The following is a 22,853-nucleotide window of genomic DNA, read 5'->3' as shown; positions in this document are numbered from 1 at the left end:
TTTTATGTATTTCTTAACTAATAGCATAACCCCTCCTCCCTTCCTATCCAGTCTATCCTTTCTGTAGACGTTTTACTCCCCAAATTCCAGTTCTGCATTCCTTATATCTGTGTGACACCACGTCTCTGATATCCCAACAATATCTGCCTTTGATGTTTTGAGCAATACCTCAAATTCATCAAACTTATTTACTAAACTCCTAGCACTGGTGTACACGCAGGTAAACATGCACCTATTTCTATTCTTAGCTACCCTAACACAACCCATGCGTTTACTCTTACCGCAATGAATCCCAGCAGTCTCTGAAATATCCTGCATCTTGTTTTTCAGGCTTCTGCTCATTCTAATAGAAGCAGTGCAAGAATCTCTTTCATCTCTGCCAGTGGCTACTGTTAATCTATTCATCTTTGTCTTCCCCCAAGCTAGCAGTTTTCCGACCCACCTAACACTGCCTCGATAGCATCAGCAAATATTCTTGCACACTTTCTATTTAAGTGTATCCCATCCCTGTAGAAGCAATCTCTCCTGTTAACAAGTACAGTCCAGGCTGAAAAAAATTCTACCCCTTGAGCTTTGCACAATCTTTCCAGGGCCGAATTGATCGACAAGGCTCTCATCATATACTCCCTGCTATCGTGTCTGGGCAGAATTGCAGACACTTTCAAATTCAACCCTATTTCACGGCTTTTTTTCAATAGTGACCTTGTACTTGTTAAGCAATTCTGCCGGTCTCCTACTCTTGATATCATTAGTGCCAACGTGTACAACTATATCACCTTTTGTGCCCTTAAAAGATGATATCTGCTCTATAACGTCATCAACCTTTGCCCCTGGCAGACATACCCTGGTCCTGTTCCACCTATCCTTTTTACAAAGCATGTTTCCCGTTTCCCTGACAATAGAGTCACCAAGAACTACTAGTTCCTTTGGGACCAGCGCATTCTGCCTTGGGGATTGCCACTGTGTTGTTCGATGACCAAGTGCAAGCTCTGGCATTGATGTGGGCAGCTGAGAGCTTGATGGGCCCCTCAATTTAGTTCCTTCAAGGGCATCCACCCTGTCCTTCAAGCTCTCATATAGGCCCATAAGAACGCTGAGTTGTTGCCTGATTTCGATACACTCCTTGCATCGCGCACACACAAAGACATCCCCCATGGCAATATCATGTCCCGTACCTGAATGCTCCACAAACATCATGCAAGCTGTGCATTTTAGAAGGCTGTGATTCAGAAGGCAACTGCCCCCCCTCAGTTCTCCTCTGAGCCACAGCACTTCCATTAGCTTGAGCCTTTTGTTTTGCTGCTCTGGTCTGAGTCATGATTTCTTTTAATTTAAATAAAATTTCAATTTCAGTTTATAACCCTAACTTATCTCCCAACACAGTTATAATGGGATATATATTTTTTAGTGTCAAGTATTAATTATCTCCGAGTTCCCTTTATATAACTTCCGTATCAGTTATGTATTAATTATGTTACGTTTGTAATCTAAGTCGGTATATGTATTTAGTTAAAAGTACAATTTAAATGCCAACGAAGTTGAACAAGTTTAATAGATTTTACCGATCACCGAAAATATTATAAACCTATACTATACTAACGCTATCTAGGTTCGATATATAACGATCGTATGACAAAGACAAAGTCGGGAAGTTACGAACGGTAACTCTATGGACACTTAAGTATTAATTAACTTTCAAATCTCGCTGTCTCAATTCAGAATAAACTAACGATCCTTACTAGGTCTATAAGCTACTTACAAAAAATAATCTGATGTAAAAAATATTTAATAAGTGGCTAAATATGGCTAAAAACTTCTCGTTCAGCGGAGTTGCGACTTGTAACACGTGAATACCCTTACCGATACTTTTATGCAATTGCAAGGCCAAATAAAGAATAAATACAACAAATTAATCAGAAAATCACAAAATAATGCTGTACTACTAAATTTAAATCAAAAGTGTTAGAAAAACAATAATTTCAAATCAATAAATAAGAAAAATCCACTTAGCGGCTTTGAACACGTCTGGCCCCTACTAGCCTCGTCAGCAGACTTGACGGAAAATATTGCAGTTCCTGAAGCGTTTGCTCACCAGTATGTAGTCAATTTAGTTTCTTACTGTATTCTCATTATTCGATTCCACGGAAGATATCCAGGTATACAGGCGACGTTTAGGCAATTTAAACCATGTGTTGGTTATCATCATATTGCTTTCTTGGCAGAATTCAAATAGTATGTCCCCTCTATGATTGCTTATGCTTAAGTCCATATTTGCCAACCAGGTCCATTCTGTACCCTTAACCAATTTTGGCATTAAAGTCACCCATCAACAGCGTTATTTTGTCCTTCCTAATTTACTAAGAACTTTATCCAGCAGATCATAAAAGGCTTCAACTTCATTGTTGGTCAGATGTAGGTGCATATACTGTAATATGTTAATTTTAAAAGGTTGTCCTTGCAATTTCAGTAATATCATTCTATCTGTGATCGGTGTGTAGTTTATAATGAATGTATTGAATTCTGATAGGACAAAAATGCCTACTCCATTGCAGTGACTGTAATCTTGAGGTTCACTTCCGGAGTAATATAGAGTACCATGTTAATGATGGCACATTCCCGAGTCTGGCCAGCAAAGCTCGCTGATCCCTAATAGTTGTAAACCCATTGTTTTAATCTCTTGAATGACACTGTCATTACTCTCCATTACTATAGAGAGAAAACAAAGTCTTATGACACCCTAGTTCTGACATTTGGGGATTTCTTTGCACCCCTTGCCCTTAAATGGGCAAGGGTTACAAAGAACCCCCCGACTCAACATAGTAAAGTCAAAACTTTGCATAGCTACAGGAAATATCAGGAGCTTATATGCCACTGAAAAACTTTCACTGGGATAGTTTTTCTTTCTGGGTTTCATAAAGAAATTGTGTACAAGAACCTGTAAGGTATGCTGCCACTGCTGTCTTTGCAACTATTTGGCTTTTGTTTGAAGGTACGGAATAGTTACAAAAAAAAAAAAAAAAAAAAGTTATGAAAACTGGGAGACAAGGAAAATTCAAAATTCAGTGTGTAGAATAAATAAACAAAATTTGGAACAAGTTAGTGCTTTGTATCTAAGAACAGTCTTTAATGAAGCTGAAAATAATATTATAGAATATAATATAGCAGAAGGTGTAGGATGCCAATTAATCTGGTGGTGGTGGTGGTGGTGGTAGGTGTCCTTTGAAAATAAGGTTCCCATGTTAACCATCTGAAGTCTGTTCTGCCTTCCTAAGTGTAGTCAAATTTTTACTGCAAGTTTTTCTTTCTGGGTTTCATAAAGAAATTGTGCACAAGAACCTGTAAGGTATCATGCCACTGTCTTTGCAACTATTTGGCTTTTGCTTGAAGGTATCGGACAAGCACAATGCTCTGTTTGTAATTTCAGGTTACTTGTTTTCCTTCTCCCACTAGGTAAACAAATAGCAGAGTTGGGGGCGAACCCCCAGAGTCACATTACAATTAACACTATACACTATGTCCTCATTCTTTGCTCTGTTAGCCAGCAATTTCTCGTAATCAGCCTTTGCCAGCTTAACTTTTCTGTGGCATCATTACAGATGCAGTTGTAGTTATTTCCCCCCCCCCAATTAAAACCAAACATGAAAGGTATTAGAACCTATAGTACTTAGTATGCATGGGTTTAAGACTGAGAAGAGAAGATACTTGTTGATATTATGCTTGAATTTCTGTAGACTTACTTTTAAGGAAATATATGGTGAAGGAAGGTTGTTACAAAAAACAAAGTAAAAGTGATAAACGAGGAAGAAGGAAAGTTGGTTCTGTGAGTTTGGACTTCTACGGCATTACAGGCTTCACTACTTTTCATTATTCTAAAACTTTTCCATGCCATCGTTTTCTGCCTGTTAAACTCATTATTCATCCATTAAGCTAGCTCATTATTCATCCATCCTGGCATCCTCCTCATACTATAATTTCTCAATGGTATACAGTCATTTCTGCTATAATCTGATAGTTGTGTTCTTGCAAAAACTCACACTGTAGAAAATCGTACAACAAAAAATAATAGGTAAAGAAATATCTATAGTCTTATCCTAGTTGTTTTCGAAAGATTTATTATTGTTTTCACATAGTATAAACAAAAACACAATCACTCAAAATAGTTGCTACTTTTGAATAATTTCAACTTTTGAAATAAACCCGAAAACAGAAGTAATTAATAGTTACTTCTGTTAATAACTTTTAATATTTATATAGAAAATAAGCAGAAATCTTTGTGCATGTGAATGTTTGAAAATTTTGCACACTTAATGGCCTTTTAATCTAGAAAATGGACTAAGAAATTGGAATAAGAGACTGATGTTTCAATTTTATGTCTAAAACTTTTTTTTTTTTGTAATTTGCAGTAGAATTAATTTTTTCTTTTTTTTTGGTAAAAAAGTCTAAAACACATCATCACGTTTAAAAAATTAATTTTTTATTAAAATTTAGAGTTACACACAATAAGCATGCAACTCTTTAAGTTACACAAAATAAGAGTCCCATACAACATACAATAAGTATTGTAATCCATTAATAAAAGATGAAATATCAGCAATGTTCAAACAGAATTAAAAAAAAAAAAAAGGATACCTATCAGGTGTCCTGCCACCATGTTTGCTACAATTCATTCATTTTGAACAAAATGAGAAGTTAGTTAAAAAACAAATTTTAGGAAGTGCAACTGTCTTTTTTTTGATATATTATTTTTAAAATGTATCTGTCAGCTGCATGAGTTTGCTGGACAGCTGGGCTTTTACTATAATTATCTATTTCCATTATAAAACTTTTTTTATTAATAATAATTTCATTAGAATTACATCAGTGTAATTCATCAACTTCAAATGTGCATCACTGATTATTTTTTTAACTGGAAAAGTATAAGCATAAAAAATTCATAATGATCTGTGTTAGTGGACAAAATTGCACTACATACCCAGTCACGTATTATTTTGCCAATAGTTTCGGTTTTGGTTTCAACAACTCTGGAGGTACAATTGAAGTTCAGCAGTTTAAATTTTTTTTTAATAATAAAATTGCTGTTACTAAAGATATTTGTTCTTATTATCCAATATAGTGTCAGAATAAAGAACAGAATTATAAAGTACACACTTTTAAACTATCTCTGGTGCACCTGACAGAGGGTAAATACTGCTCTTAAAATCATCAATACTTTCAATATCATAAATATTTCACTTTACAAAAGTAAACACAAAGTATTTTTTTACAATATAACCAAAATTTTTTTTAAAAGTTGTAGTAAAAGGAATCAGTTACCTGAGGCCACTGTGGTAATTGGCCCTTCTTGGCCCACTATGACTTCTTTTATCCTCTGTTCTAGAGGAAATCTTCTTCGTTCTTCTGCTTCCTTTTGCTTCTGTAGTTGTTCAAACTAAAATAAGATATGTGAAAGAAAGCTTTGTTCAACTAGAAATCAGATTATAATATATGTTATATAGAATAAATAGCTGTTCCCAAATTACAATAGTTACCTATTGTAATTTGAGAACTAGCAGCTGGCTCTTCCTGAATTCCCAATTTCAGTAGGAACAGCCATACCAAGATTATTAAATATCACTCATTTAATCAAAAATTCCTTAATTTTAACCACAACATCAAAGATGTTAACATGCTGGGAAAGGGCAAATCTGGATTCAACAAAAAATTCAGAAATATCACCATTTTTAAAGTATATATGAGGTTCTTAATACAATAAGTTCACTTCAAAATTGTTGTTACAGATATTGAGAGTGTGAAAATTCCTACTTTCATGCAAAATTGTCAATTCAACCTTATAGGTTGTAGGAAGAGCAAGTCTCATGGTGGAAGCTTTACTCAGTTATTTTGAAAAGGTGTAGTTCTGACAGTAGTGAAATTAAACCATAAGGCTATCTGATTGAGCACACCAAATTTCAGATAATGAGTAGGCAGCTACTCACTTCCCTCAAGAAAGGACGCTTTTTGTTTTTAAGCATGCTTCATCTGTGAACAGGATCCAAATGGCAATAACTGTGACACTAATATAATTATAATACAGCATAATACAGAAATAAACTGATAAACCAACTCTGAATACAAAATATTACTAAACTGCACTAAGAATTTTTCAGATGACTGAATGAATGAAGTAGTACAACTGAAACTGGTATACGTGTGTGTGCCTTTGGAAATCTAATATGAATGGAAGGAAACTAGAAATGAAGGCAGAAAACAGTGCTTTCACTGGAAATAATCTTGACATTCTTGTTGGTTGTCTGTTAAAATGTTCTAATATTTATACAGTGGAGGATATATTGCACAAACACACAAATTAAGAAGAGGAATCCTAAGTGTCAATGGATATCTTTGTATCATGGGAAAGGATATGAAAAGATAACTGTGGTTATCTCATCCACACTAATTTTCCAAAGATACATACATCATTTTAGTTATACTGCATTCATTCATGTATTTGGTAAATTGAGATTATTCTGTATCATGTTAAGCACTGCAGACAAAAAATTAGTCACCTGTGTAAATGTTCAATTAATCATGTATAACTCATCGTTTAGCATGAACCTTCAAAAATTCTAGTTGGCAGGGATTCAACTATACCTCTTAAATAGTTTACATCAATATTAGACTATTCTGAAAACAACTGAGCCTGATATTCATTCAAGTTTTGTGGATGTTGTTGTTGTGTTTTCACTTTCTGTTCCAGACAGCTCTATACATTCTCTATAGAATTTAAATCTAGTGACTTGACTGGCCAATTTAAATGCCCTACAATTCCCTCTTATTCCTCAAGCCAGTTTAAAACAGTCGAGTCCCTGTGAACTGGACAGCTGTTATCTTGGAATACAGGATGAATCAAATCATGAGTATCACCCAAACGTTCAGCAAAAGACATAACATCATTATCCAGAATATTTGTATAGCCAACCTGATTCATCCTGCTTAGTATTTCAAGTAGGGGAATCAACTCATAATAGTTAAAAACATCCACAAAGCATCACTGACCCACCAAAAAGGTGTTTCATCCAGACTGTGGTGCAAGGTATACCTTGCACCTTAGTCCACTCCTGTATATACCTTGCACACAGTCTGGATGAAATGCCTCATTGCTTTTCTTGCAAACTTGATGACTGGCATTGTTAGAGTATAGGTAAAATTTGGATTTTTCACAGCTTTCCAATCATCAAAAGTCCAATTCTTATACCTTTTGGCCTGTATCAGCCAGGCTTTTTTATTTGCAGTTGTTAACATTGGTCTTTTTCAGGGTAGCTACTCCAGACATCCATGTTATGCAATTCTCTTCATAGTGTTCCTTCAGAAATCAGCAGATAAGTTCCTTGGTTAACCATTTACAGCAGTTCTTGTCCTATTTGAAATTGTTTTCATTTACTAGATACAATATTCATTGATGTTCACAATCACTTAGCACATATTTTTGACCACAATTCTGCTACTGATTTCTGACTGATCTCAACACACACCATTCCATAAAAATTCATTACTGGTCATTCTGACACCCAAGCAAAGGGCACAACCTCATTATCCAGAATAATTTTTATTCTAGATGATGAGGAATCTTGTTAAAGAAATTCAACTATTTCTTTAAATTAACTACTTCTATTTCTTCTATTTCTAATTCAACTATTTCTTCTGTTAAAGAAATTCAACTATTTCTTTAATAGGATGTTCTTTAAGCCCGCCAACATTCACTAATATCTTTTCCGTGTTCCATCTTTCATGGTGGAAACCCTTGATTCTTCAGTAACAGCTGGTATACCTGTAAATAGAGAAAATGGATTAACCTTATATTCTAATTTCAGTGCTATAAGCAAACATGCATAAAAGATACATCTGTTATATGCCCTAAATACCACAAGTGATTAAATTTTTGTTCAGTATCCTATATGTGATTTAACAACTACGACATAACTCATACAATATGAGTTAAGGAAAAATTATTCATTTTCAGTAGTTATGAGAGGGTCTTAAATTAATTGCTAGTGAAGAATTTTAAGCAGCACTGGTTTTTTTTGTTTTTTTCCTTATAAAAAACTCTGCCAATAGTTTTTTTTTTTTTTTTTGGCATTGACTTTTCTAAATAATTTTAAAAGTTTATATAATTTAAAAACAGACGTTTTTTTGACATTGACTTTTCTATATAATTTCTACTATTTTACATTAATAATCATTTTAACATCACATTTATTGCACAATACAATTACTGACCTGGTGATCACATGCTTGCCTTTGTTTACTTATATAAGTGTTTCAGGTATGATTTTTGTTACTACTTTAAGCAGTTATGCAAAATTTATAATAAAATCATGTTCCCAATAAAGTTAAAGGAGTGGACCAATTATCAGAAAGAATGGACAAAAGAATGGCTCTTTAAGGTAAAATAAATTTCACCCACTATTTTGAAGATTCCTTCTAAAGATTTTTTCCTTCCCAAAAAAACCTTTTTGGGGGGGGGTGTCAATAAAAATCCTGTGGAAGTGCCTCAGGACCAAAGGAACAAAATTCTGGGTAATTTTTAGCAGTTCTGAGTTACTGACCTAAAGCACTGGTCATTAAATTTTTCTGAATACCTTACTTTTAAATACTACTCAAATAATGATTGTATGTCTCATTAGAAAGCTTCTACAAAACAGACTGAAGAAATGGGTATTTCATGGATCAACTAATTCAACATTAGTGCTACTGTAAAAATATATGCACAAAATAAATCTGAGTATAATTAGGGCTTTTTCCTAATTAAAAGTTCTTATTATAATGAGTGTGTATAGCTATAATTACCTTTTTGGAGTAAGTTAGCAACAATTTTTTTATATCTGCATTTCTAGCATAGTCTTCTGGTTTGTGACCAATATCATTTTGTGCCAGTGGATCTGCACCTAAAAAAATAATTAATGATTATGCATATATTTTATAATTACAATAATGAAAGAATTGTGGAGAAGATAGTATGTAGATTTACGTCACTCTATCCACCTCACACACTGCTGTCATACACAATAAACGATCACTAGTTGCTCACCCTCTAAACTGAAAATTCTGTATCACTGCAAACTAATCACACTCAGACATATCCACACTGTTCAGAGCATGTAAACTGTATTTACCATTCCACCCCTGTATTGCACAACTGATTATTTCTCTTCTACACAGTATTACTACTGGTACTGTGTATGCAGTTATTCATCCTATGCATTTTTATACATATTCCAATTGTTTATTTCAAAAATCTGTTTAATTTCAATGACAAATCTATGTAGCCTAACCCTCTGATCTATACTTCTATTTATTGCCTAAATTCCACACTATAATAGAGTGCAAAAAAGGGCAATACTAATATTCAAATCAGCCACCAATACAATATTTATTATTATAAAACATGGAATTAACATTTGCTTAATTTCAACTTTGTTAAGGAAGAAGAGAAATGGTTACAATATTAAAATATTATCTACATTTCTAAATGTCCCACTGTATTTTACATTATAAAGAGTAATCAAATCAGTACATAGCTTACCATGTTCAAGAAGAATTTTAACTGTACAAATGTCATCAGAAAGGACAGCATAATGAAGTGCAGTACAGCCACGAAATGTCGCATGAGTGTTAAGTCTATCACAGAACTCATCTTCCCGAATTACCCATACTGTAAAAAATAAATAAAATGAAACAGGTTTTAAGTCTGATTGAAGTCAATACCACAAATAGAATTAATGTGAAAATGTTCTTTGTGAAAATCATGCACCATGATTTTCACAAAGAATTAGCAAATGTATAAATAAATTTCCAAGATATAAAATGGCAAATGCTATGTTGGCCTTTTCATAGTTATTAAAAGTAGGATTTCTCAAGCTGATAAAATAGAGGGACAGTTATTTGTTGAAAAAAGTAGCTAACAGATGGTAATATTGAATTCATACCAATATTCTGATTTCAACCATAAATCAAACATTATGTGGTAAAAAATTTCTTCACATTTGACCACTCAGCTATGGCAGCTGTTAGATTTTGGGCTCTATGATTTTGTAGCTCAGCTCAATTGTCCCTTATTTCCACTTTATGCACTACATTGTAAATTAGATTTCCTATAAACATGTCTCATTTGGAAGCATGGTATCATTATAGGAAATTGACAATTTTGAATTTAATTAAGTATACATACTTATATACTTATATTTGTACACATTGTGAACAAAATCAACAAAAGTAAATAATAAAACTTAATTTTTTTTAAATTATGCTTTTTAAGAAACATTATTTAAAAAAAAACTACTAAATAATGTAATTAATGATACAAAAATACATCTAGAGTTAGTGCATCTGCACCTAAACTGACCTGATATAAAATTATCGGCACACATGCATTAACAGGGTATATCAATGCACCCGATGTCATTCTTGCAAATCTAGGTTTAGTGTATCCTGTCACTTATACATAGATTGAGAAAACACTTCCGCAGTGAATCACAGTTTGGATTTTATATATAATGGTGTATGAGGGAAAATCATTGGTAATGTAAAATTATCAAAAAAAAAAAAAAAAAAAAAGTATTATGCTAGTAAATGTAAAATAATGAAAAAAAAAAAAAAAAGTAAGTCTTTACAATTTGATACCCCTTCCAACTGATCATTGCAAGTACTAGTGATTGACATGCCTAGCCCGCTATGGTTAGTCTTAGTTAGGGTGTTTATCCCCCACTATCTCTTCCCTCTTGCCGCTGTTTTAAACAAGACTAATGGATTTGTGTGTAAAACGGTTTTCATAATCTATTCTATACAAGATAATGGACATACCATTTTTTGCTCGAATCCGTCCCGAATTCGGGACGGATTCGAGCAAAAAATGGCGTAAACTAACATAACCTTCTTTAAGTAGTTCAAAATGAAAATCTATTAAAAAAACTATTTTTTTTGCTTGAATAATCCAGTGCCAAGAGGGAGAAAAGTGTGTTTTCTCAATCTGTGTATAAGTAACACGATATGCTAAATCTAGATTTGCAAGAATGATGTCAAATGCATTGATATACCCCATATAATGCAAGTATGCCAAATTATCAAATGGGATACCAAGATCATAAAGTTGTAACTTTATGATCTTGCATAAAAAAATAAGAAGGATTACTTTACTTGAAAAGTAAAGTAACAAATGCTTTTTCAGATGCCTTCTCCAATACTGAACCAATAAATGAATAGAGGCACATATATGATATTTATTTTGTTGTTACAGGACACTATGCATCTTTTTTTTTTTTAATGTGACTAAATCAATATGGTCACACTAGTTGAAACATGGACAAATACAAAAATGTATACAGTTACCCTTTTTCGAAATGATATAGGGAGTAAGTCCATAGAAATTAATCAGCAAACACATGAGTTATATATTGTTTAACAATCGTATTCGAAACACAACTATGCTTTTAACACAATTTTCAAAAAACGAAACAGAAGTTTTCAAATGCAAGGACCATTATAGGATGTACCACCACCATTCACCTTGTAAATGCCAGTATCAACCATACACCTTTGCACTTCCATTTGTTTGGGCCTTAGCAAAAACATCTGATAGGGAATCAATATGATGAATAAATTAAACAGTAAACTGAACCCTGGTTGAATGGGAATGCACTGAATTTTACAGCGGAGGTATGGCTGCTCTCATGACATGATAGGATGAGGGGGGGTACGATGGGTTTAAGTAGAAAGGGTGTACACTAATGTGCCTTGATTTATGTACAATTTCACTGTTTCATGATTACAAAAACATTGCCTTACTTTTCAAATAGTCCTCGTATGCTATGTATCAAAAATACTGAACTTACCTTTAAAAAATTAATATAAGCTCAGCCAACAATTTATGTATATGTTTTCAAGTAAAAGACACCTTGAATTTTCTTGCAATGCAGTGATATAGATATCTTCTCTTCTAAAAACCCAAAAAACAAGCATTTTTCCAAACCATATCATATCCATTATTATAAAATATGAATTTGATTAAAGAGGCCTGTGCACTCTGGATTCATTATTATTGTGGATTGTGTTACACAGAGCAAAACAGAAGACAGAATAAATAATGACAAGTTTAATACTAATTGCAAAACACATATATTAAATATATACAAAACCTTTCGGTTATTATGGTAACCTTCATCAAGCAAACTGACAGTTAAGAGTGTGGAACATGAGGGTGTGTATTGCCAGTCATGTATATGAAACTGTGTGATGTAATAGTTAACTGTTTGATGTTGAAGCCTGTGGCTGTGACATATGTGAACGTTGCCAACGTTTGTCATTCATCAAAATGGTTGCTTCAATAATAGGGTGGACACGACATCCATTATGGTAACCTTCATCAGAAGTATGTATGTATTTGATATTTAATATATGTGTGTTTTACAATTAGTATTAAACTTGTCATTATTTATTCTGTCTTCCGTTTCGTTCTGTCACACAATAATCCATAATAATAAAATATGAATTTGTTTCATTAAGTAGGATCAAAAATTAACAGGAATAATAAATTTTATTTAAACAAATATATTTACAGATAATTGCTCAATGAATTTTTCAAAATGACCTTGGTTATATATTTTTTTAGTTATATAATTGCAAAAAAAAACTGTTGCAGACATTTTTTTTTTTTTAAGTCATAGCCACATACAGGGTGTCTCAAAAATATTGGTACAAACGTTTAGGGGAGGTAGGTAACATCTAAAGGAATGTGAATCGCATAGGAACCCATAACCGGAAACGTCACGGGAAAGAAGTAGCAGAGGCACAAGAAGCAGAAATGACACAAGACAGTAATTAGTGGCAAACATTTATTTGACATAATATTAAGAATGGAGTACGAGATGGATGCATTTCATGATGTTACAACAGATGCTCAAAGGTTCCACCATGAGACGCGATGCATGCGTGACACCAACGCAGCATGGATTGGCAGACATGGTCGAACACACCTGGAGTTTCTTTGACAGTAGCAGCAGTGCAGACAAGTCTCACCACGAGATCCATTTCTGTCTCCACAGGCGATTCATACACGATAGATTTGAGGGTCCCCCACAGAAAGAAATCAAGGATCGATAAATAAGGGGAGCGTGGGGGCCAGGTAATGGGTCCACCACAGCCAATCCATCAACGCCCAAAACACCTGTTCAAATGGTCATGAACACACCGTCCATAATGGGCAGGCGCCCCATCATGTTGAAACCAAATGTTGCATCTCACATTTGCTGGAACATTGTCAAGTAACCCTGGTAGAACTTGTTCAAGAAAGATCCTATATTTAGCTGAGTTCATGCGGGATGGTAACAGGTATGGGCTGACTAAGCAGTCACTGACCATACCTGCCCACACATTTATTGCGAAGCGATATTGTGCAGCATGGGGGCGCACACCGTGTGGGTTGTCGTGAGCCCACACATGAGTATTGTGTTGATTGAATAAGCCTTCCAGAGTGAAATAAGCCTCATCCATGAACAAAACATAGGCTGGAAAATTCAAGTTGAACACTTTCTAGGAGAAACCACTGCACAAAAGCCACATGTGCAGGATGATCTTGGGGAAGCAGTAACTGAACCCTTTGGAGATGAAAGGGGTATAAGGAATCATCATGCCAGACACGCTGTACACTGCAACGAGACACTCCTAAGGCAGAGGCAATGGCACGTGTGCTGGTAGTAAGATTATTCTGGATGGCATTCAACACACTTTCTTCCATGGCGGGAGTTTGCGTCGAACGTGGTCTGCCCGCACTACTCCTGTTACCTCTAAATAACCCATAATCGCACAAATTTTGATGCACATGCGCGCAAACAAACGGTGGTCCGGTACATGTCTGTCTGGGAAGCATTCTCCATAAATTCGTTGAGCGGCTCGTTCATTGCCCTCTGCTAATCCATACACTAGGTGCATGCCTGACAGCTCACAGTTTGCATATCGATGCATGCTCTTCGTGCGGCGACTACTGCTTGAATGAGTAAACCAGAAATTTTCCCTCTTGCGAACTGATGAACGCCGTCTACTGACTTACAGTGACGTTTCTGGTTATGGGTTCCTATGCGATTCACATTCCTTTAGATGTTACCTACCTCCCCTAAACGTTTGTACCAATATTTTTGAGACACCCTGTATTTTATGCACATAAGTCAACTTCAATCAGTGCAATACCTCCACTTTGTTTATGGGAGGCTTGAAGTGGTGAAACCCATGATTAGTATCCAGAGAAAAGCTTCAAACCTTCCATCATGCAGTATGACTTATGTCTTTTATCCAGGACAAAGCTCCAACAACTTTCCATCATGCAGTATGATTCCATCTCTTCTATCATGAAGTATGAGTGATGTATTTTGAGGTTATGATGGGCATCATGGCAAGATCCAATCGTCCTTACATTTCAAGGGTACAACTCTAAAACAGCATTCACAAGAAGGTCACTATATAGGCCATGGGATTGAACCTGTTCATAACTCTCTTGGGGAAGGGGGGCATCCAGATCAACTAGCGCAGGGGTTGGCAACCTGCAGCTCTTTGAACATGTAACGTAACTACAACTCTAACTTTTAGCCCACATTTATGACAAGTGATGTATTTCTGCAAGCAAATATCTTCGAGCATGAATTATATTAAAAATAAATCAAGAAACTTTCTGAACAATGCGAGTCTCTCAGCATGTTTAAAGATGAAAATTACGGCATACTCGTCTGATGTTGAGAGACTCGCTGAAGAAGATCAGCACAAAATCACATTAATTCATATGTGATTGGATGTTTGTTATTTTTTCAGTATTAATAAATAATATTTAAAAATATATATTTTTTAATAAAATACCTTCTCTCACTATTCCATTTCTTAAAAATCCCCCCCCTTCCCCAACTTGAGCTGAGGTGCAGCTCTTCGGATTCTTTTTTTAATTAGATCAAAAATGGCTCTTCAGTCAAAACAGGTTACCAACCCTTAAACTAGTGTATAATCTTGCTGCTCTGCTCTGCCAGATAGTGACTAGAGGGAGTCTGAGTAGTCAGTATGCAGGGGGCATTGTCGAAGCCATGTTATGTCATGGAGCTGAGTATATTCTTGCCTTGTGTACATCACATACAAAAATTCCATTACTTCATATATGTCCTCCTACATTTTCTTACTACATTATACATCATGAATAGCCAAACTAATAGAACAAGCTCATCTGCAAAAAAATCTAAAACTCTCAAACATTTCCTCATTCATTTCACAAATATATGTGGTCTCAGTTCCAATCTGAATGATGTACATTTCCACTTTGAGCCTGCCAAGCCTCATATACATTTTCTGACAGAATCCCAATTATCACTTGATTCAACCATTGCTAATCTCAGTTGTTCTAATTATTCACTGTATAACTCCTTTCACTTTAAATGTGATACTTGTGCATATGTACACTCTGATATTCCCTTTCAGAGACTTAGTTATTTGGAATCTCCACTGTTCGATCTTCTCTAGCTTAATAACTCATCCAAATCTCCAGGTTCATTTTCAGCCTATGCCAAAGCTCGCAACAACTGAAAAGTAGTTATTAATGAGTCAAAACTAGATTTTGAACAGGCTAAAAGAAGAAAACTTGCTTCTTACCCATAATGGGAGTCAAGTATTCTGGTCTCTTGCCAAAGCTACTGGCTGCAATGTTGCCTGTCTCTGCTCCCATCTCTGTTAAAACTCGATGGTTGTATTGCTATCTCAGCTAAAGATAAAGCTGATCTGCCAGCATCCAACTTTTCTTCTAACTCTTGTATTGATAATTTTTGTAAACCACCTCATACCATTCCCAGAAGATTCCATTCAATGCCCTCTATGATCTTCCATCTAAAGGGCGTCAGAAGAATTTTGAACAGTACCAAGAAAGCACCAAGCTCCTGATGATATTTCTCCACTTTTTCTCAAGACTTGTATCCTGAGCTTACCTCCATTCTGCGTCAACTTTTTACTTTCTTATTCCACTTTCTTTTTTCTTCTTCTTGTAAATTTGCTCGTATTCAGCCAGTTCCTAAAAAAAGGGTGATACATTTCTTCCATCCAATTATTGCCCCATTGAACTTACCTCTACTCTTTCCAAAGTAATGGAAAAATCATCAACCACCAACTCCTACTAAACTATCTTGACACCTTCCATCTGATCACTGATTACCAATATGGATTCTGTCAGCCCCGATCCACTGGTGATATTCTGGCTTACAGTCAACTCTGCTATAACATGGTATGTCTTCCTAAAAATCTCTGTGCTACGGCATTTCGCACACTAAAAACAACAAGACTTATGGGAAAAATAGGAATAGGGACAGAGCACTAAAAAAAAAAAGCATGTTCAGTGTGGTAAGTAAAACACTAAAAAAAAGTTAAACCAATAAAATTCCTAACAGGTTTAAACATCTTAAATTTCTAATAAATAAATATTACAGTAAATATAGCACTGTAATACATACATATTAATTAATATTTCTGTTCACTGACATTTTTTTCTGGTAAAACTGTAAAACAGATAGGCAATCAATAACAAAGATCACGGCACGCACAAATTTGCACAAGTGAGATACACAGTAACATTTTTGCGCATTAAAAATAAGAAGCTTAAAAATTAGGAATGAATAGAAGATTCTGAAAATTTATTTATGTTTTTTATATGATTGAAGATTTCATGGAAGGGGAAACACATTTCACCATAATAACATAAAAACCAACAGAATTCCAGCTATCGGTATTATCACAAATGCAATAAGATCCAAGTTTACTACCCGTTTATAATTACATTGCACTAACAGAAAAGACCAATAAACCGGGAACTGCAAATTGTTTTTATTGTTTTATGGCAGTGACCTCCAGAAATGTATCCTCTGCTCACACGATCATGCCTCACGAATTTTCTGTTCAAATTGAAAAATGTGAGCTCCTTAAAACATGAGTCAGCCTACAAGATCTTGTGAATACAGCAAATAACAACAGAGTGTCTCTGAACAATACAACTACAGTAAATGGGAAATATAGCTCTCACACATTTTACATTTTTTAAGCTTCATTGATGTGTATTGCTGCACAGGTCACTATGTTCAGCTTGGTGCCGGGTTTTGCATTAACCCAATGTTACTCACAGACGAAATCTCGCATGAGCCAACACAAAAATCAGTGGTGTGTTGGAGAAAATTCGCATTGCCAAAATGCATGTTATAGCAGAACTGACTATGTTACTTATCCATAGCCAGATTCAGTGGAAAAGTTTGGTGAAACTCAAGCAGTTGCCCTTGATGTTCAAATGCATTTGATCATGTTTGGCATAGAGGTCTTCAACATAAGCTTTCATCTTATGGTCTGCCAACTGTTTTTTGAAAATGGATATCCAGTTTTTCTCTCTGATCGCTCACTGTGGTTGATGGCAGAGGCTCTCTGTATTCTAACCAATCCACTAATGCTGGCATTCCCCAAAGTTCAGTTTTTTTTCTCCACTCTTTTCCTCTTGTTTATCAATGACCTTCTTCCACTGACTGGAAATCTTATCCATAGTTTTGCTGATGATGGCACACTGCATTCCACCTTCCAGTTTGAGAAACCTTGACCTGCACAAACAGCTTCATCTTCTTGAATATCCACTGCTAATTCTGTAAATACTCCTACTACTCAATCATTCTAAAATTCAGTCCTGTTTTACATCTCACAAAAAAAAAAGGATTCTTCTGCTCCTATGCTTATTTTAGACGACACCCAGCTTTCTAGACAAGGTCAAATATCCTATTAGGTATTACCAAGACTTTTAATCTCTATTGGCATAAGCACATCACAAATATTGCTTCCTTTGCAGCTAAAAAACTTAGTTTTCTCATTCTCTCTTTTCTTCTAAACAGCTGTTCACTCTGTACAAATCTCAACTCCTTACCATGGAATATTGTTTCCACATCTGGGGCAGTGCCCCCAAAACTTCTATCAGGCTTCTAGATTCCATTTAAAAGAGGGCAGTTAGGTGAATTAATGGCCCATCTGTTACAAAGTCTCTCCACTCTGTGTCTCATATATGTTCTATTTCTATTGCATGCCTTTTCTATAGATACTTCCATAAGCACTGTTCTTCTGAATTGGCTTCAATAATTCCCTTTAAAACCAGTCCAAACATATGCCACAACCAGTTTGCATTCCTTTACTGTCCAACTTCAAACTAACAGAACCAACTTTTCTTCTTTCTCACTTATTGCTTTAACTTCTGTTTTTTAGAAACAACCTCCCTTCGTACCCATTTCCTGAATTTTACAATCTACAGAAATTCAAACCTTCAACCCATACTACATACTACAGGTTTTAATATCTTTTGTTTGGGGTTTTCATATATCTCTCTATAAGTTAAAAATGTTTTCCTCCTAGTGATATTTATTCGAGCCAATGGGAGAAGAGAGCGAGGCAATTACATCACTACAAATGCAATTAATTATTGACAACTACCTCCATAACGTTCGCCAACCTCGTGCACATGGTTCACTGTCTAACATTTGATGTTCCATTGTAATGTTTTTTGTATATTAATGAATATTGTATACAGTTGGTCGTCGACTTACGACCGACTTCCGTTCTGACTGACAGGTCGTAAGTCAATCTGGTCGTATGTCGGCCATATATTTATTAACAGTATTTTTTAACCTTTCTAATCTTTTTATCATCTTTATGATTTATTTTTATAATCTTTTATTTTTCATTTTAAATACAGTAATGTTTTTATCTTTTACTTAGCGATACTGAATATACCTTCGTTTCTACGCCTAGGCTATCTCTCTCTCTATGAGGTTAAATTCAAACGTTCTCCACATTTTAATTGGTTTAATATTCATACTGTTTATAAAAAAACAAAACTACAATCTATAATTATATTGTACATAATGTACTGTAAACACAAAAATACAATCTAAAATTAATGTAAAATTAATACAAATGAAATTTACAAAAACAATTTTCAATCTTTGCTTGTGCTGGGTTGTGCATCGTCAGGGCCACGTTCTTGGGTTGAGGTAGGAGATGTTTATTTATAGAGATATTATGCAAAGAAAATCTTTTTTTAAAAACGCTTAAACCACCCAGTACTAGCCTGAAAATCTTCTGTGTAATCGTCTCCGGCGCGTGATTTTAAACTGAAACAAATTTCTAGCCTTTGCTTGCACTGTGTGAAGGCTTATGGGTGTATTTTTTTTGTATTAAATCTTCCATCCACATAAACAACAATTTCTCCATTTCATGGATGGGTTCCTGTCATTGTTTGATTAAAATTGTAGACTTAATAAGTGCAGAACCTTTCACAGCTTCCCGAATTCTTTCTTTGTCCTTAAGTATCGTCAATACCGTGGAATGTGATAACTTCAAGTCACATGCTATCGTATTCACTTTCTTTCCGCCTTCATACTGCTGGATAATTTTCATTTTACACTCTAAATCAATAGTTTTCCTTGACTTTTTAGCTGGCGTATATGTAGATGAAGTCATTTTCCTTTTACTAAACATTTTATGCGTATTTCAGTAGAATTTTAATTAATACACCACACGCAACAGTTGCTCGAAAGTGACTGGGTGTATGTGAGAGAGAGTGACTGGGTGTATGTGCCTGGTGCTGTCTTCAGGCTTCCCGTTATCGATGTGCCTCCTCACCTGGGTTGTGGGTGTCACCAGTAGTGATTTCCTGATTTATTATTAATTTATTTATTTATTATTTTTTTTTGTGGTCGTAAGTGTGGTCGGTCGTAAGTCGCATAGGTCGTAAGTCGACGACCAAGTGTATTTGTAAATAGTTTAGTCATTTGTAAATATTTTAAATATTTGTATAGTTTGTAAATATTATTGTTAAATGTTTGTATAGTTTGTAAATATTTTAGTCCTGCTCTTTGGGATGCAACAATATTCCTCATGCATTATGAAACCCTAAGTAACCTATGTAAACACAGGTAAATAATTACATAGTGATATTTATTCAACCTTGAGAATGCCTCACACTACAATGTGCAGCTAAATAATTGCATAAGTCATTTCCTGATTAGATATTAATCATAGTGACAATGTTTTTTGTCTGGCAGCACTGGGGGTCTCCCCCAACTCTGTGTTTTTACTCTGTGTAGAATACAATACTCTGCATAAGGCCAGGGTGTGTGTTGGTGTGTGTTTTGTGAAGTATTAGTGTGGATTCCTATGGCCACTTAGTCTGGGAGCCTGTGGAGAACCACCCTTAGTTTCTGTCACTGCCCCGGGAGGCAGGCCAGGTCACCTTGGGAGAGAAGAAAGCTCTGGGGGTGGTGAACCCTGGGGTAGCCTAGGCATCCAAGGAGAGCCCAAAAAAAAAAAAAAAAAAAAAAGAGGAAAGAAAAGAAAAGAAAAATTTTTTTATTGGAAAGGAGATAATGGGGAGATAGGAAGAAGGTGGAGATAAAAGGAGTAGAGAACAGAGGGGGCAGTAGTTGAGGCACTCACCTGATTTAAAAGGGGAGACAGTAAGGGGACCCCTAGTACAGGATGCACATCCTGTACTAGGATGTGCATTCTTTCTTTTTTACAGTCATCTTTTGCTGTTGTTGTTATTTGGTTTTTAGGAGCATTAGCAACTAAAGCCACATTGCTCCGGAGATATGCGGTGGTCATTCCCTGACCTTTCCGCATCCTCCATATTTGGTGGCCACAGGCTCGAACCCCGGTCTAATCAAGAAGCATGTGCTATGCACTGATGCTCCTGCCCACCTGGCTACGGAGGCACCCAGTCATCTTTTGCATCATGAGGAATATTACATTATGGTAAAATCTACATTATGAACCACTGTACTTTTTTTAACTCAATTATTTCTGCTGTTTTAAGTCTATATATTCCGACATCTCATTAGTGCACAGTACACTGCAAAGAAAGTAGTAAGTGTATACAGCACCTCTATGTACAAGGCCACAAAAACCTACAGGTAGGGGTGAATGGTGGACAATTTTTATTTATACTGTAAGTGAACATGAAGGATTTAATCATGTATCCTACCCACAGGTAGATGTGGCTTCTTCCTGTGGCTCCATCTATGAAGTGAATGTTGAACTATTCTCATTTGTACTACAAAACTGGCCCGTTCTGTAAAATAAAACTATTCTGAAATTTTAAAAACTTTGTGCACACCTAGGAAGAAACAGCTTCAATTTGAGACCACTTCCAGCCTGATCAGTTAAGCCTATCATTCACACTGACTGTCAAAAGAAAATGCCTTCTGTATTAAATGTATAGATACTAAAAGTACAGTGCTGGAAAGGTATTCAGAAACATCTGTCACACAATAATCAGGAGCACCACAATAGTGAAATTTTTCCCCATCCACAGATTTTACCTTGTTCACAGTCTTAAAATAATCATAATGAATTATTTCCTTAGTCAAAAAATAATTCTAGCATAACTTCTGACCTGTAAATACATTTTTTCCCTTTCTGGGAGACTTCATTTAGAGGCATAATATTTTGTTTATGGGTCATAAAGATAACACCATGTTTCATGGCACGATTATTTTCGGAAATCCTGGATTAAGATCAAAATACCAGATATCATGGCTTGTCGACTACCATATGATATTCCATCTGAGAAGCTGTGTCTTCAATTCTTATTCAAATGATTGACACAAATAATGCTCCTGATGTGGGAGATCAATTTGTCATGTGTTAATATGTAAAGTCATGCATATCTGGCATCATCCACCATGATATCATGTCCACCTTTGAAGCACTTGTACCATTCAAATACCATACCGCATAAAAAAGGTTTTTCACCATATGCTTTGACAATCATTTCTAGTCTCTGAGGCAGATTTCTTCAAAAAAAAGCAAAATTTTACAGACCACTGTTCAAAAAGTGACATTCTAAAAAAAATTATACGAAATCACTTACCATAAACAGATATAAATAAACCTTTGCACTTTTGAAACCAAAACATTATCAAAAGTTCTATATATTTTTAGAAAATTCAGTCCTGAACTTTTTGAATCAAATAAATCAAATAACCATAACATTCCCAAATAAAATATTCTTTTTGGTAGTTGATTCCTGTAACAAATGCATGAATTTCTTTGATAGCTTTTCACTCAAAGATGAGGGAGGTTGGCAGACCTCAGACAGAAGTGCAAGGTGCTCTTATTCCTCTGATAAGTTAACTCTGAAGTGGTATATTTTTCAAAAAAAATGTGAAAGGTTCATTATTTAAACTTTTTTTTTTTTTTTTTAACACCATACACTGAAAAATTATTCAGGACCATTGAAAAAATTTCTAACTTTCATCATACAAATTATTTGGGGGCATTCAGTTCAAGTAATTTTCAAAAGAATTATGTTGGTGATTCAACTTAAATATATGATATTGTTCAATACCATTGAATACTGTTCAGTACTGTTGCACACCATGCATTTAAGAGTTTGGCTTTTTCTAGTAAAAAAAATGTTAATTCAAGGTACAAGTGAATGCTATTGGATATTTGAATGACAACATGAGGAAAGCAATGATGAAATACCTACTATCATATATGAAGCTGGCTGATAAGATAAATTTCAGATTTTTCATTAGGATTTTTAAAAATAAACTGTTCTATAAGAATACTTTTAGGCTTAGATACATTTAATTTATAACTAATGCTATGCTGAAATGATTAATAATATCTAAGTTGCTCACTACCTTTAATTTATCTTTATAAAGTTTCCAAATGGCCATCTGTAAAAGTTTTGCAATAGGCCGGCTAAATCTTAAAAGGCTGAACAGGTCTGAATTATTACATAATGGTTACTATAATATCAAAAATTTATTTTAAAA

General features: G+C 34.9%; 1 protein-coding gene across 1 annotated transcript in view; it reads right to left on the bottom strand.

Annotated features, from left to right (window-relative positions):
• LOC150079796 (mitochondrial disaggregase-like) overlaps positions 1 to 22,853 on the bottom strand; it is a 164,219-nt gene that overhangs the window by 103,944 nt on the left and 37,422 nt on the right. The window contains exons 5-7 of the mRNA XM_090383236.1: positions 9,563 to 9,691; positions 8,827 to 8,924; positions 5,314 to 5,428 (exon numbers count right to left, since the gene is read on the bottom strand). Coding sequence (XP_090239362.1) covers positions 5,314 to 5,428; positions 8,827 to 8,924; positions 9,563 to 9,691 — 342 coding nt within the window. The remainder of the gene's footprint in view (positions 1 to 5,313; positions 5,429 to 8,826; positions 8,925 to 9,562; positions 9,692 to 22,853) is intronic.

Source organism: Mastigoproctus giganteus, chromosome 10, assembly GCF_048544385.1.
Source record: "Mastigoproctus giganteus isolate SK-2022 chromosome 10, ASM4854438v1, whole genome shotgun sequence".
In the NCBI taxonomy this organism is placed as follows: Eukaryota; Metazoa; Arthropoda; class Arachnida; order Uropygi; family Thelyphonidae; genus Mastigoproctus; species Mastigoproctus giganteus.
Note: the sequence above shows the minus strand (reverse complement) of the source record. Positions and strands in the feature narration are given on the sequence as shown.